The 12826-nt window shown below is 35.0% G+C and overlaps 1 protein-coding gene across 1 annotated transcript; it reads left to right on the top strand.

The window, feature by feature from the left end:
* The first annotated feature begins 8735 nt into the window (after positions 1-8735).
* On the top strand, positions 8736-10559 carry LOC145074601 (Tetratricopeptide repeat (TPR)-like superfamily protein). Its single transcript, XM_079020958.1, has one exon. The coding sequence runs from the start codon at positions 9124-9126 to the stop codon at positions 10336-10338; it is 1215 nt and encodes a 404-aa protein (XP_078877084.1). The 5' UTR covers positions 8736-9123; the 3' UTR covers positions 10339-10559.
* The last annotated feature ends 2267 nt before the right edge of the window (positions 10560-12826 follow it).

The raw sequence follows: 12826 nt of genomic DNA, 5'->3' as shown, positions 1-12826 counted from the left end.
AGGGAAATTGTACGGTTGCATGGTGTACCTATTTCCATTATCTCCGATAGAGATAGTAGGTTCACTTCAAGATTTTGGCAATCCCTACAACATTCCCTAGGAACAAGGCTGGACATGAGCACAGCCTACCATCCACAGACCGACGGACAGAGTGAGAGAACCATTCAAACATTGGAAGACATGTTGCGAGCCTGTGTGATTGATTTTGGGAAGGCATGGGATACTCATTTACCCCTTGTCGAATTTTCCTATAATAACAGTTATCACACGAGCATCAAGGCTGCTCCATTCGAAGCTCTCTACGGCCGCAAGTGCAGATCCCCTCTGTGCTGGGCTGAGGTTGGTGATACCCAATTAGCAAGAGGGCAAGCTTCTGACAGTATTCTCACTGGTCCGGAAATCATTTGGGAAACGACAGAGAAGATCGTTCAAATCCGTGAACGATTGAAAGCCTCTAGAGACCGACAGAAGAGCTACGCCGATAAACGAAGAAAACCTTTGGAATTTCGGGTGGGAGACCGAGTTCTTCTCAAAGTCTCACCCTAGAAAGGCTTGATACGCTTCGGCAAGCGTGGGAAGCTTAATCCGAGGTACATAGGGCCTTTCGAGATTCTTGCCAGAGTCGGCCCCGTAGCTTACAAACTTGATCTACCCGACACACTGCGTAACGTACATTCTACATTCCACGTATCTAACTTGAAAAAGTGTATGTCCGACGAGACTCTCGTAATCCCACTCGACGAGATCGAGATCAACGAGAGCCTCAACTTCGTGGAAGAACCTGTAGAAATCATGGGCCGTGAGGTCAAGCAGATGAAACAAAGCCGTATCCCTATCGTGAAGGTTCGCTGGAACGCCAATCGAGGACCGGAATTCACTTGGGAACGCGAGGATCAGATGAAGTTGAAATACCCTCATCTTTTCGCTTAATTGTTTGTAACTTTTAATTGCTTAAATTCTAATTTCGGGGCGAAATTCCCTCTAACAGGGGGATGATGTGACAACCCAAAATTTCCATTTTTACGAACATCATCTATTCAATAGAAGCTAGCTCAGTTTCAGTGATTTTCAAGCTTTTCCGAACAAGTTTGTGTACATTAGGGTTTATGTTTTAGATAATATCAGGAGAGTGGATACTCCTGGTTTTGTGAAACTTGGGCATTTCAAGTTTCATACTGTTACAGTCCAATATCAGGAATAAAAATATTTTCTGTCAAAATATTCCAGGACTGTAAATAGTTTTCTGAATTAAATTAATTCAGATTTTTCACAATTCCAAATAGAGAAAAGCCATATTCTCTCTGACGGATCTTCGGGTTTTCATCCCATATTGTGAGTTTACTTTTCTAAGTGTGTTTCAATACTTGTTAGATGCTCATTAACACAGATTACATGTCTAGATATCAAGATCCGAGAGTTTACCGCCCAAGAACGTTCTTGGGGAGTAAACTCCAAAATGGAACTTTAATGCTTTCTAGACCCATCCACATGTTAGGGGACTTATCAAGGACATTGTGTATGATCTTTATAGCCTAGAAATCATCCAAGAAACATAAGTTCTAGGAGTTTACGGCCAAGGAACTCCCTTGGGCCGTAAACCCCTTTTCAAGGGCTTAAATGCCCTAAAACTTTCCCCAAATGCTTAAGGACTTTAACTACTAGTACTTGTGCTTGTTTAGAACACCAAAAGCTCATCAAAATCACAAGTTAGTAGGAGTTTACGGCCAAGAACTCCTCTTGGGCCGTAAACCCCTTTTTGTGGGGCAAAAATCATTCCAAGCAACCCTTAAGCCTTTAGACAATTTTCCTTGAACCTTTGGGACTAGAATGGAGAGTAGAACACATAGAAATCACTCCGTGAAAGGAGTTTACGGCCAAGGAACATGCCTTGGGCCGTAACTCCAAGTGAAGGCACCAAAGTGTGCCTCTTGTCCCCATTAGCCTTAGATAAATTCATGGAAGCAATCCTTGATGTTTAAGTGCCTCAAAACAATTAAAATCCAAGAGTTTACGGCCGTAAACTCTAGGATGAAGGACTTTAGGCCGTAAACTCCCTTATGGAGTGTTCTAGAGCCTTAAAACCACTTCATGTATTATTCCAACAAAGCTAGGAGTGTTCTAGATGCAAGATAACACCACAAAACACCCAAAACAACCCTTTGAGGAGTTCACGGCCATAAACCTATGAGTTTACGGCCGTAAACTCCAAGGTGTGGGGTTTGTTGGGTGGTGAACTCCTACACAAGGCCCTTTGATGTTTCAAACCCTTTTGCCTTGTCCCGTAGCAACTTAGATGCAACCATTTGAACCCTAAACACTCATAAAAGTGTTTAAATGTCTTCTAAGTGTCTTAACTTATTTATTTAAGTTATTATATGTCTAATTAGTTATATATATGTTTATTATATGATAACTAGGCTCGTGCGTGTAAACCAGTCTCCGTTTGGCACCTAGCACGGTAGCCGACACTGCAATTCAAACGACTCACCACAAGTGAGTTCATACCCCTTGAATCAACCTTTGAAATGATTTTAAGTGTTTTTAATACTTTATGGGGGGGAATACAAGTCAAATACTTATAGTTATTGCTTCAATCACATGTGATTGCATTTAATCACATGTGATTAATAACTGGGAAAACAACGATTTTCACCACTGTTCAAACTGTTTTTCAAACTGCTTTACTATTGAAATGTTTTACAAACTGTTTTACTATCCAAACTTACTTATAGACTGTGATTCAAACAAATGCTTCTTATACTTAAACTGTTTTATCAACTTATGCCTTCAAAATGTTTTATAGATCGATATCAAGTCGATCTTCTCTTGAAATTATATTTATGCTTCAAATGTTTTATTAAAACTTATTTATGCTTTAATATATCCAATTGCATGCCCATATATGTATAGATATATAAATAATGTTTAAAGGGCTTAGGAAGGCCATCCACCCTATTTCCTTTTCCTCGATTTGGATGTGGTCTGGTGGGATTTCGGGTGACCATCCGAAGGTCGTTTCCATATTACTTATATATCATATATACATGTATAGACATAAAAGTACTTCCATATTCATACTCATCAGTACATCATTAGCTGGTTACCATCGGGGTAACGCAGGATCAATACATATACAGATATACGAGAAACAATACATATACAGATATACGAGAAACAATACATATACAGATATATGAGAAACAATACATATACAGATATACGAGAAACAATACATATACAGATATACTAGAAACAATACATATACAGATATACGAGAAACAATACATATACAGATATACGAGAAATAATACATATACAGATATACGAGAAACAATACATATACAGATATACTTAACAATTGTGATCCACTGTATCGGGCATGCCTTAAATGTCATGGCCCGAGTTGTAGCCAGAATTCTCTTGGAGGGAGAGCGTGAGTTTGCGTATAGATCTATACTGGATTGACTATCCTACACCTTGCTGCTAGCTACAGCCGGACCTGCAGGTCTGCGGGTGCCAAACGTCATTTCTTTATTACGACCATTCATTATGTCGTTGATTTCCAGTCGATAGCATGGTGCAATTAATCACAATATACCTTAATATAAATCCGGTTTAAGGTAGTAGTATTTAGTACAGCAGTAGTCTTATTATACAAAGCTACAGTACTACAATGATTTACCCATTACATATTTTAGTGATAACCTCACTTAAGCATTAATGTACAAACTATATTTTTAACAGATGATAGTTATATTTGGGTAATCACACACTTTTACAACAGAAAAGTTTACAAAACAGTCTAGCCTTGGTAGAAGGTTACTTTTATAGAAAATATAGGATTTTCTGAGTGATTCAAACATTTACAAACACTTTCAAACATTTACTTACATTTTTACAACTTATACATTGAGTCAGGTTCAAACGTTTTTACAAGATACATTGACACTAAAATACTTATGAACTCACCAGCTTAATGCTGATAAACTCTTTCAAAATAACTTGTATTCTCAGGTCATCAGTAGACAGGTACCGAGGCCAGCTTTTGAGAAGATGGAGTGCATTCAAGACTCATCTCATTTTATTTTGTGTTTCATTATTTTTGGTGTCTATAACTGTACAAAACACTTGTATTAAAATTATATATTTAATGCAATGGATGATGTTGTTTGCTTATTTACATTTACTGTGTTGTGATACTGTACATGACGTCCTCCGCCCCGGAATGTTTCCGCCGTTCTTGGTTTTGGGGTGTGACACTTTTCAACCTCCATGTTTTGTGTCCCATGCTTCTAAAGGCTATAAAACTTTGGAGTATTTTCATGTAAAAGCGCTTACCTTTAATGGAGTATATAAATAGTGCCTTATGCATGAGAAACTAGCTCTTCTTTTCTTCTCTTTTCTTCTGTTTTTGCTCTTTAAAACCTTGGGTTTTATGCCTCTACAACACTCTCTCATTTTGAAGTTAGTTTGGTGGTTTAGAAACCTCTCGAGTTGTCTCCTTTAGTGCTTATTTGAGTTAAGCACTTAAAGGCTTAAGACACTAAAGAATACAAAAAGGAACTAGCATTCCAAGTGCCTTAATCTTGATGGTAGATACTTGTAGAGAAGATCATGTTCTTTGATCTTTCCATCTTCATCAACACCCCAAAACCAAGTGGGTTCAAAGGCTCCAAAGGTTATTTCTTAAACATCTTATGTTTGTTTTAATATCATTTTAACCTTTATAAATGGATCCTATATGGTTTGGTTTTGTTATAAACTAAAAATAAACTTGTTATTTTTTTAAAGATTTACCTTGCCGGTTTTATGAAAATCAAACTTATATTTGTATCAAAACCCATCAGCGTGATCACTTATGCTTCGAGGCAGCTGAAGCCTCATGAGGCGAACTATCCGAAACATGATTCGGAGTTGGGGGCCGTGGTGTTCTATCTTAATCGAAGGAAGCCACCCAACCTATAATGCGCTCGCTCTTCCGGTGCTCTTCCTTCATAGCCTCGACATGTGCCTCATAAATCCGTCCCAACAACGGAGTTATCACGGTCATCCTCAAACATAGGTCTCTGATCGGAGCTGCGAACACTTGCGGCTAAGAGCATCAGCCACCATATTGTCCTTCTCCGGGTGGTAAAGGATATCGCAATCATAATCCTTCATTACATCCAACCATCGACGCTGCCTCATGTTCAGATTCGGCTGGTCCATCATATACCTCAGGCTCTTGTGATCCGGATCTAGGCTGGAACCAAGCACACAAGTCATAAGGGAGACTCTTTCTCTTCTACCTTCACAAAATGGGCTCACACACTTAAAACACACAAAAAGAAGCTAAGGTTTGATTTAGCCATCACATCACTTAAATATTGGCACAAAACCCGAAAATTAGGGTTTTACGTTTCAACTATCGTTACATCGTGGCGCGCACAAAGATGTTTGTTTCTAAACAGGTGAAGCCACATTGTGGTGCCTTCCCCACTACATCTTGGTTACCAAAAACCTCATATTTTAAGTCTTTAACTGCCATAAACACAAAAAAACTATATAACTGGAACTGGTGTTACACTCCACTATGAAACCTCCGTTATGAAAAGATACAATCTTCTTCATATTAGTGTTTTTTGGATTGTTTTGTAGGTTAGGGTGATATGGGGGTGTTGGCGTTGGATTTTTCAGAGCAACATATATTAGATTAGGGAGAAAATAAAGTTAGCAAGAAACTAGCGAGTTTCGAATCATTACAAATTACAGAAAAAAATTAGGGACGATAGCGACTCAAGACATCTTAATATATCTTTGATTTGGAATTAGGAACGAAGTTGGCGCTAGATGATGCATTTGTGTTATAACATTGATCAAACAAATCTCTTTTTGATACATTTATGCGATTATGTAACATGCAATTATATTTTCGTTTTCAGGGTTCATCATGTGAAACGATAACGAGGATGATGAGATTGGTGTCAATTATTATTGTTGATGATATTTTATTAAGGCCATACATAATAAAGATGAAAATAAATGTGACTTTGCTAGGATAAACTTATCAAAGATATTTTTTTTTCAGTCTTATATCAAAGTGTATGTGTTTGATCTTTACTTAAAATTCTTTTGTTTATTAGGGTTAATTAAGGTTAGAAAATATGAAGATGCTGTAGACAATACTTCAAAGGAGCCTTTCATTTTTGTTACTTAGTAGATATGAATTTTTTCTATTAGAAATGAAGGCGAAAAAAGAAAATTTATAGGTTGGGAATAAAACGAGGTGTGGTTGGCGGAGACACATGGAAGGGGATGAGTATGGAAAAGTCAGACCACATTGTTAGCCATCTTAGGCTAAAGGGAGTGACACATCAGTTTTTTTTATGTCACACCATATTTTTTAAAGCCACGTAGGTTGCGAAGAGTGTTAACATCAAAAGTGTAAAAAAGTACGGAGTTATAATTTGTTAATTTAATGAATTTTATTTTAGAAAAGAAATTTAAAAAAAGAAAAAACTTAGATCAGCCAATAAGAACACACCATTCATGTTTCTCTCTCCTCTCGTTAAGCCCATAACAAGCCTTCCTTAGCGAGGCTAATAGCATTTTGATGGGGGTGATGTTTAGCGCCTCTAGCACTTCCTTGGCGAGGTCATAGCGTGTCCACTCCCATCGGCCTTAGAAAGAAAAATCTTAATTAGCATGAGATTAATGATTAGTAACTTAGAATCTATATGTTTGTCAAAAATAAAAAAAGAGTCACTCAGATATGTTTTGTGTGAAATAAAATATGACAAATACCATAAAAACCATAATATTTTCACGCGTTTTTAAGAAAAACCCTATTTTTTTTGGTTGGCTCTGGCCACAAATGGGACATAGAGTTACCATTCTAACCCATTTAACGATTTTCATGGTTAACTCGGTTAAATTTTTTGCAAAATCAGTCATAAAAGTTCAAATTTAGTCCTTATAGTTTGCAAAATATTGCACCACATGTCTAAAACTCAGTTTTATGTTTCTTAACTTCTTTATTTTCATTTATTTTTTATTTTTAGTCAAAACCAAACTTGTTTTTATATTTTTACCGTTATATATATATATATATATATATATATATATATATATATATATATATATTATAGTTTTGTTTTTCGTCAATTTGATAACTTCTTTTGATATTTATCAAAAAAATTAAAGTGTATGAATATTTTTTTATATTTTTTGTATTTGTTTCGTATATTTTTTTTTTGTATTTTTGTTACGTTTTGTTTTTCGTCAATTTGATAATTTCTTTCAATATTTTTTAGAAAGTGTAAAGGGTATGAATATATTAGAGTATATTATATTTTTGGTGTTTCAGTTTTTTTTGGTTTTCTAAAAAAATGAAAAAACGAAAATAAAGGAAAAAGAAAAAAAATAAAAAAATAAAGAAATATATATATATGAAAAGTAAATGAATATAAAAATCTAAAAAAACAAAAAAAAGAAGTTAAAAAATAAAAGAATATATTAAAAAAACGAAAAATATAAAAATATAAAAAATTTGAAAAATTATAAAAGCAAGTTTAGCTTTGGTTAAAAAATAAAAAATAAATGAAAATAAAAAAGTTAAAAAACATAAAACCGAGTTTTGGACATCTTGTGTAAATTTTTGCAAACTACAGGGTCCAAAATTGAACTTTTAGGACTGATTTTGCAAAAAAATTAACGGAGTTAACCATGAAAATCGTTAAAAGGACTAGAGTGATAACTCTATGTCCCATTTGTGGCTAAAACCAACAAAAAAATGGCTTTTCCCAAATACGCGTGAAAATATTGTGGTTTTTATGGTATTTGCCTAATAAAATATTAAGGATCTTTTTAATGGATAGAGATATCAAAAAGTCCCGTGGGACCCCGTTCCCGTGGGGGGCCCGTCACATTTGGGGGGATTTTTAAAAAAAATAGGGACAAGGACGGGGGCGGGGGCAATGTTAACCATTGTTTTTATTTCGGGGGCGAGGGCAGGGGTGGGCAATCCCGTCCCAAAACCTCCATGGGGAGCCCGTTAAAAAATTACACATATATTTACATATATTAATTATATAAATATAATAAAAACAAAATTATTTTGAGTTTCCAAAATTCATCAAAAAACATGTTTTTAAGTTGTTAGTATAATATTTTTAAGATGTCATAACTTTTTTTTTTTTTTTTTAATTTTAACATGTAAAATTTTGCTATAAATAATTATTTATTACCTAATAAATATATTATTTTAACCTAAATAACAACTTCTTTTAGCCCAAAAAAGTCAGCCAACAATCAATCGTGGGTGGGGTAACGGGGGGCAGGGTAATAAAGGAGATTCGGCGCAGAGGCGGGGGTTGGAAGACTGAACATTTTGGAGGTATGGACAGGGACAGAGGAATGGGGAAATTTTCGGAGGCGGGGGCGGGGGATGCACTTCCCGTCCCGTTTGCCCCATTGACATCCCTATTAATGGAGAGAAAAAATAAATTACAATGGTTTGATATTTTCACGTTAAGTTTAATTATATAATGTTTCAGTAAATATTGTCATTTTGTAACACTACATTATGAAAATTCTATAAATTACGTACTATATTTTCAAATTCTTTTTCTTATAACGTTTTACTTCTAAAAATATACCATTATAAAAATGAAAATTATATTTTATAAAAAAAAATAATAATGTGATTAATAAATATATGAAAAATACAGTAGGGGAAGCCTATGTGCAAATGGGCCAGCGGATTCAATCCGGAAACCTAAAATGGCTTCTCAGCTAATCACATGGAGCTGGTTCACCACCCCCAAACAACGTAAAACCCTCCATCGCCACTAAATCCAACAACGTAAAACCCTTAACCACCGCTAAATCCACCTTCTCCACCGTCTACCACCACCATCATCTTCACATGATCAAATTCGGAATGCAATTAATTCATTCTGATAAATTATCCTCTCGACCTACCCCTATACTCGTTATAAACGAACCGAGGTACGCTTGATCCCTCATTCTCTCTGTTTATACATTCATTCTTGCACCTGGGGTGGGTTTGAGTTTCGATTCAACCACTTAAAAGACCGCAGATTTTGCTCTTATGGGTATGATTCCGATTTGAGATTCGAAAATATGCTCTCTCTGCGCCTAGGTCGCAGATTTAGAACATACACCACCATTCCAGCCTCCATTACCTCGACTTCTAAAACTAAAACTACTTTGACTGCAAAAGATATCAAGAAACCCTTAACGTTAGAGGAACCTGCCCTAATTAAGCTTAAGGCAGAAAGAGACCCCGAAAAATTATTTCATTTGTTCAAGGCTAATGCCAATAATCGCCTTGTTATAGAAAATCTGGTTGCATTTGAAGACACAGTTTCCAGGCTAGCAGGCGCTGGGAGGTTTGATTACATCGAGCAATTACTTGAGCATCAAAAGGCACTTCCTCAAGGCAGACGCGAAGGGTTCATAATGAGGATTATCATGTTATATGGAAAGGCTGGAATGGTTAATCATGCCATCGATACTTTCAAAGGTATGCATTTATACGGTTGTGATCGCACTGTTAAATCCCTCAATGCTGCTCTTAAGGTTTTGTCACATTCACGGGATTTAGATGCATTTGAGTCGTTTCTCGGCCATATTCGTCGCCAGTTTGATGTCAACCTTGATATCATCTCCATGAATATTATAATAGATGCTCTTTGTCGAATGGGTATCCCTGATAAAGCTTACATGGCGATGGGAGAGATGGAAAAATCAGGGATCACACCTGATGTGATCACATACACTACTCTAATTTCATCTTTCTATAAACTGAATCGAGCAGAAATAGGAAATGGACTTTGGAATCTTATGGTGATGAGAGGCTGTTTACCAAATTTAGCAACTTTTAATGCTAGGGTTCAGTTCTTGGTGCATAAAGGACGCTCATGGCAGGCTAATAGTTTAATGGGTATGATGCGTTACATTGGAATTTCCCCTGATGAGGTTACATTCAACTTAGTGATAAAAGGGTTTTGTAGAGCTGGTTATATTGATATGGCTAAAAGAGTTTATTCTTCTTTACATGATGAGGGATACAAGCCAAATGCAAGAATATATCAAACAATGATGCATTATCTATGTAAAGAAGGCGAATTTGACATGGCATATACAATGTGCAAAAATAGTATGGAAAAGAATTGGTTTCCAAGCATCATTAGTATTTGTCAATTACTTCAAGGGCTTCAGGCTACAGGGAAGATTGAAAAAGCTAGGTTTATTTTATCTTTGGTGCATAAAAAAGTACCTTCATTTAGCTCAAATCAAATGGGTATCATGGAATCGGTTTTGAAAAAGAGTTGACACTGTTCTATAGGAGGAACCTTTGTACAGTTTTTTTAATTCTGGTTTTGAGAACAGTTAGTTAATCAAGATTCATTTACAATGGATAATTAATTATCCAGGAAAAAAAAGATATAGTCTAATATGTTAGGTAAATTTGTTGTACCATTTTTGATTCTTGAATAAGATTTTTGATGGAGATTTATTTGAGAATACCCAACTGGAGCTCTTCTGTTCTTCAACATTTTGTTCTTTCTAACTTAACTTTATCAATCCCTTATGATTTACATTTAATGCAATGGGATACTAAAATTTTGTCTTGTAGAAAACAGTTAAAGATTGGATGCTTCTATTGGTAACATAATGTTTGAATAGAGAAAAGGAGAGAATTGAGAAGAAGAAACTGCATATGAACTTGCTATAATTATCCAGTATAACTTTTAACATTTTATTTTCTTTTCAGCATAGTTGATTTTCTCAATTATTATTGATTATGATGATGTTCATTCAGATAATAAGTTATGGATGAAAGAGGAAAGGATGTTGGGGAAGCACAAGGACACGTGGCATCAAGACAGGAGGATCATATATAAGTATTTTACAGGTTTGAACCATGAATTTCCGCTTTCAACATTCATTCATTTTATGTAATCTTAGGGTTTTGAAGTTACAAATGATTGTAGAAGAGGGAAACACTGGAAACCGAAGAATTGACAAATGGGGATGATTTTTGAAAAAAGGCTCTCCTTAGTTACAATATAAAGTGAGAGGTTAGATACTAAAGAGAAACAAAAAAGACAACTTTACCCTCATGTGACATGGCAGGGGTTAACACCCCCTCTAAAATGAAATCCAGCTGGTTGACTTTATTCTTGTGCTAAATCTAAAATAAAGTACCGAGTAATTTAATGCTCATGATATCATCATATGACACTATATCTAGGTTTGTATTTCGGTGATATAAAACATTTTATGTATATTCATCTAAAGCTCATATATAGTTTTAGAACAAAGAAAATAAAGCGCGCACACACATACTCGTTGAAAATCTATTTGGATTCTTTATTTGGATATGTGCGATACTGAAGCGATGTGTCCTTGTTCTGGGATCCGTTATCTTTGTTTTAAATCATTAGGTTTAGACATTACTTTAGTGCTTCTTAATCCTTTCAAAATGGTAGCAACATAACCTTTTTGTGATTTCTTTCTAGAATCATACTGACGGTTGATTATACACTGTGGATCGAAAAAGTTTTACTGTTCCAACATTTTTTTTGAATTGAAATCGGATCCTTTCAATTTCTATATCGACATCGTAGGCATACTTACAAAGTCGTTCCAATCATTATAATTCATTCTTGAATACACAATACAACCATTGATAGAATGTGATAAAATCATCAAATCTAAAGTGTAATTACACATTATAGAGCCAAGTAATACCAATAACCAAGTCAGAATTCTCTTTGTGTTCTTTAAGAATTTGAACATTAAATTCTCTTTCAGACTTTCAAAAACACATAAAATTTAATTTGAACAAATATCCATTCTTTAATTTATAGGCTATAACATGTAGAAGAGAGGAGGGAGACCATAAATAATCAATGACTACTTCCATTCTTTCAAAAGTGGTCAAACATTTAATTTGAACAAATATCCATTCTTTAATTTATAGGCTATAACATGTATAAGAGAGGAGGGAGTCCATAAATAATCAATGACTCCTTCCATTCTTTCAAAAGTGGTCAAACGTGGGTTGAGTGGGTAAAGGGTTGGAATGTATCGGTAATGATTCATGAACCTATTTTTTTAGTTGGTTGTATATCATGTTTTAAAATTGTGTTTATATGTTTTTAATTAGTTTTGTATCTTTTTAATGTTTTTGTTAATTAATTTTGAATGATTTAATTAAAAATTTAGTGGGTTGGAAAAGATAAGTTTTTATATGTTTTGGGTTGGAAAAGATGAAAAAGATGAGAGAGAAAAACTGATATGACAGTGAGTTGACTGAGTTGGGAGTGAATGATTCCCTCCACCTTTAGGCTTGAGGGAGTGGACTCGCCGCCCCTCTCGCCAAACAAGGTGCTAACATATCAAACACCACCCCCTTTGGATTTGCCAAGGGAGGTGTTAAGAATTAGTCGCCAAACAAATAGCGAGAGGAAAGAAAAATGAGATGTATTGGTTGATTATGATTGGTTTATAGCTATTGTTTTTTTTTCTTTTTTTTCCCTTCAAAATAATTCCTATTAATTTAACACACCACCACTCCCTATCAGCTGCTAAGAGTTAATTGCTAAGAAAGAAAAATGATGTGACACTCAAAAAAATGATGTGTCAAGGTGCTAAGAGTGTTACCACTCCCTTTAGACTTACAAACTATTGGCATGGGTTGTTATTTTAAGTATTTACAATGCTCAAATATAAAGAAACCAAGAAAATTTAATTTGAACAAATATCCATTCTTTAATTTATAGGCATGTATAATACAAATTATTGGCACCGGTTG

The sequence above is a fragment of the Lactuca serriola genome, chromosome 9 (genome assembly GCF_051521515.1).
Source record: "Lactuca serriola cultivar US96UC23 chromosome 9, Lser_US96UC23_V15, whole genome shotgun sequence".
Classification (NCBI taxonomy): domain Eukaryota; kingdom Viridiplantae; phylum Streptophyta; class Magnoliopsida; order Asterales; family Asteraceae; genus Lactuca; species Lactuca serriola.
This window is presented reverse-complemented; position numbering and strand designations above follow the sequence as displayed.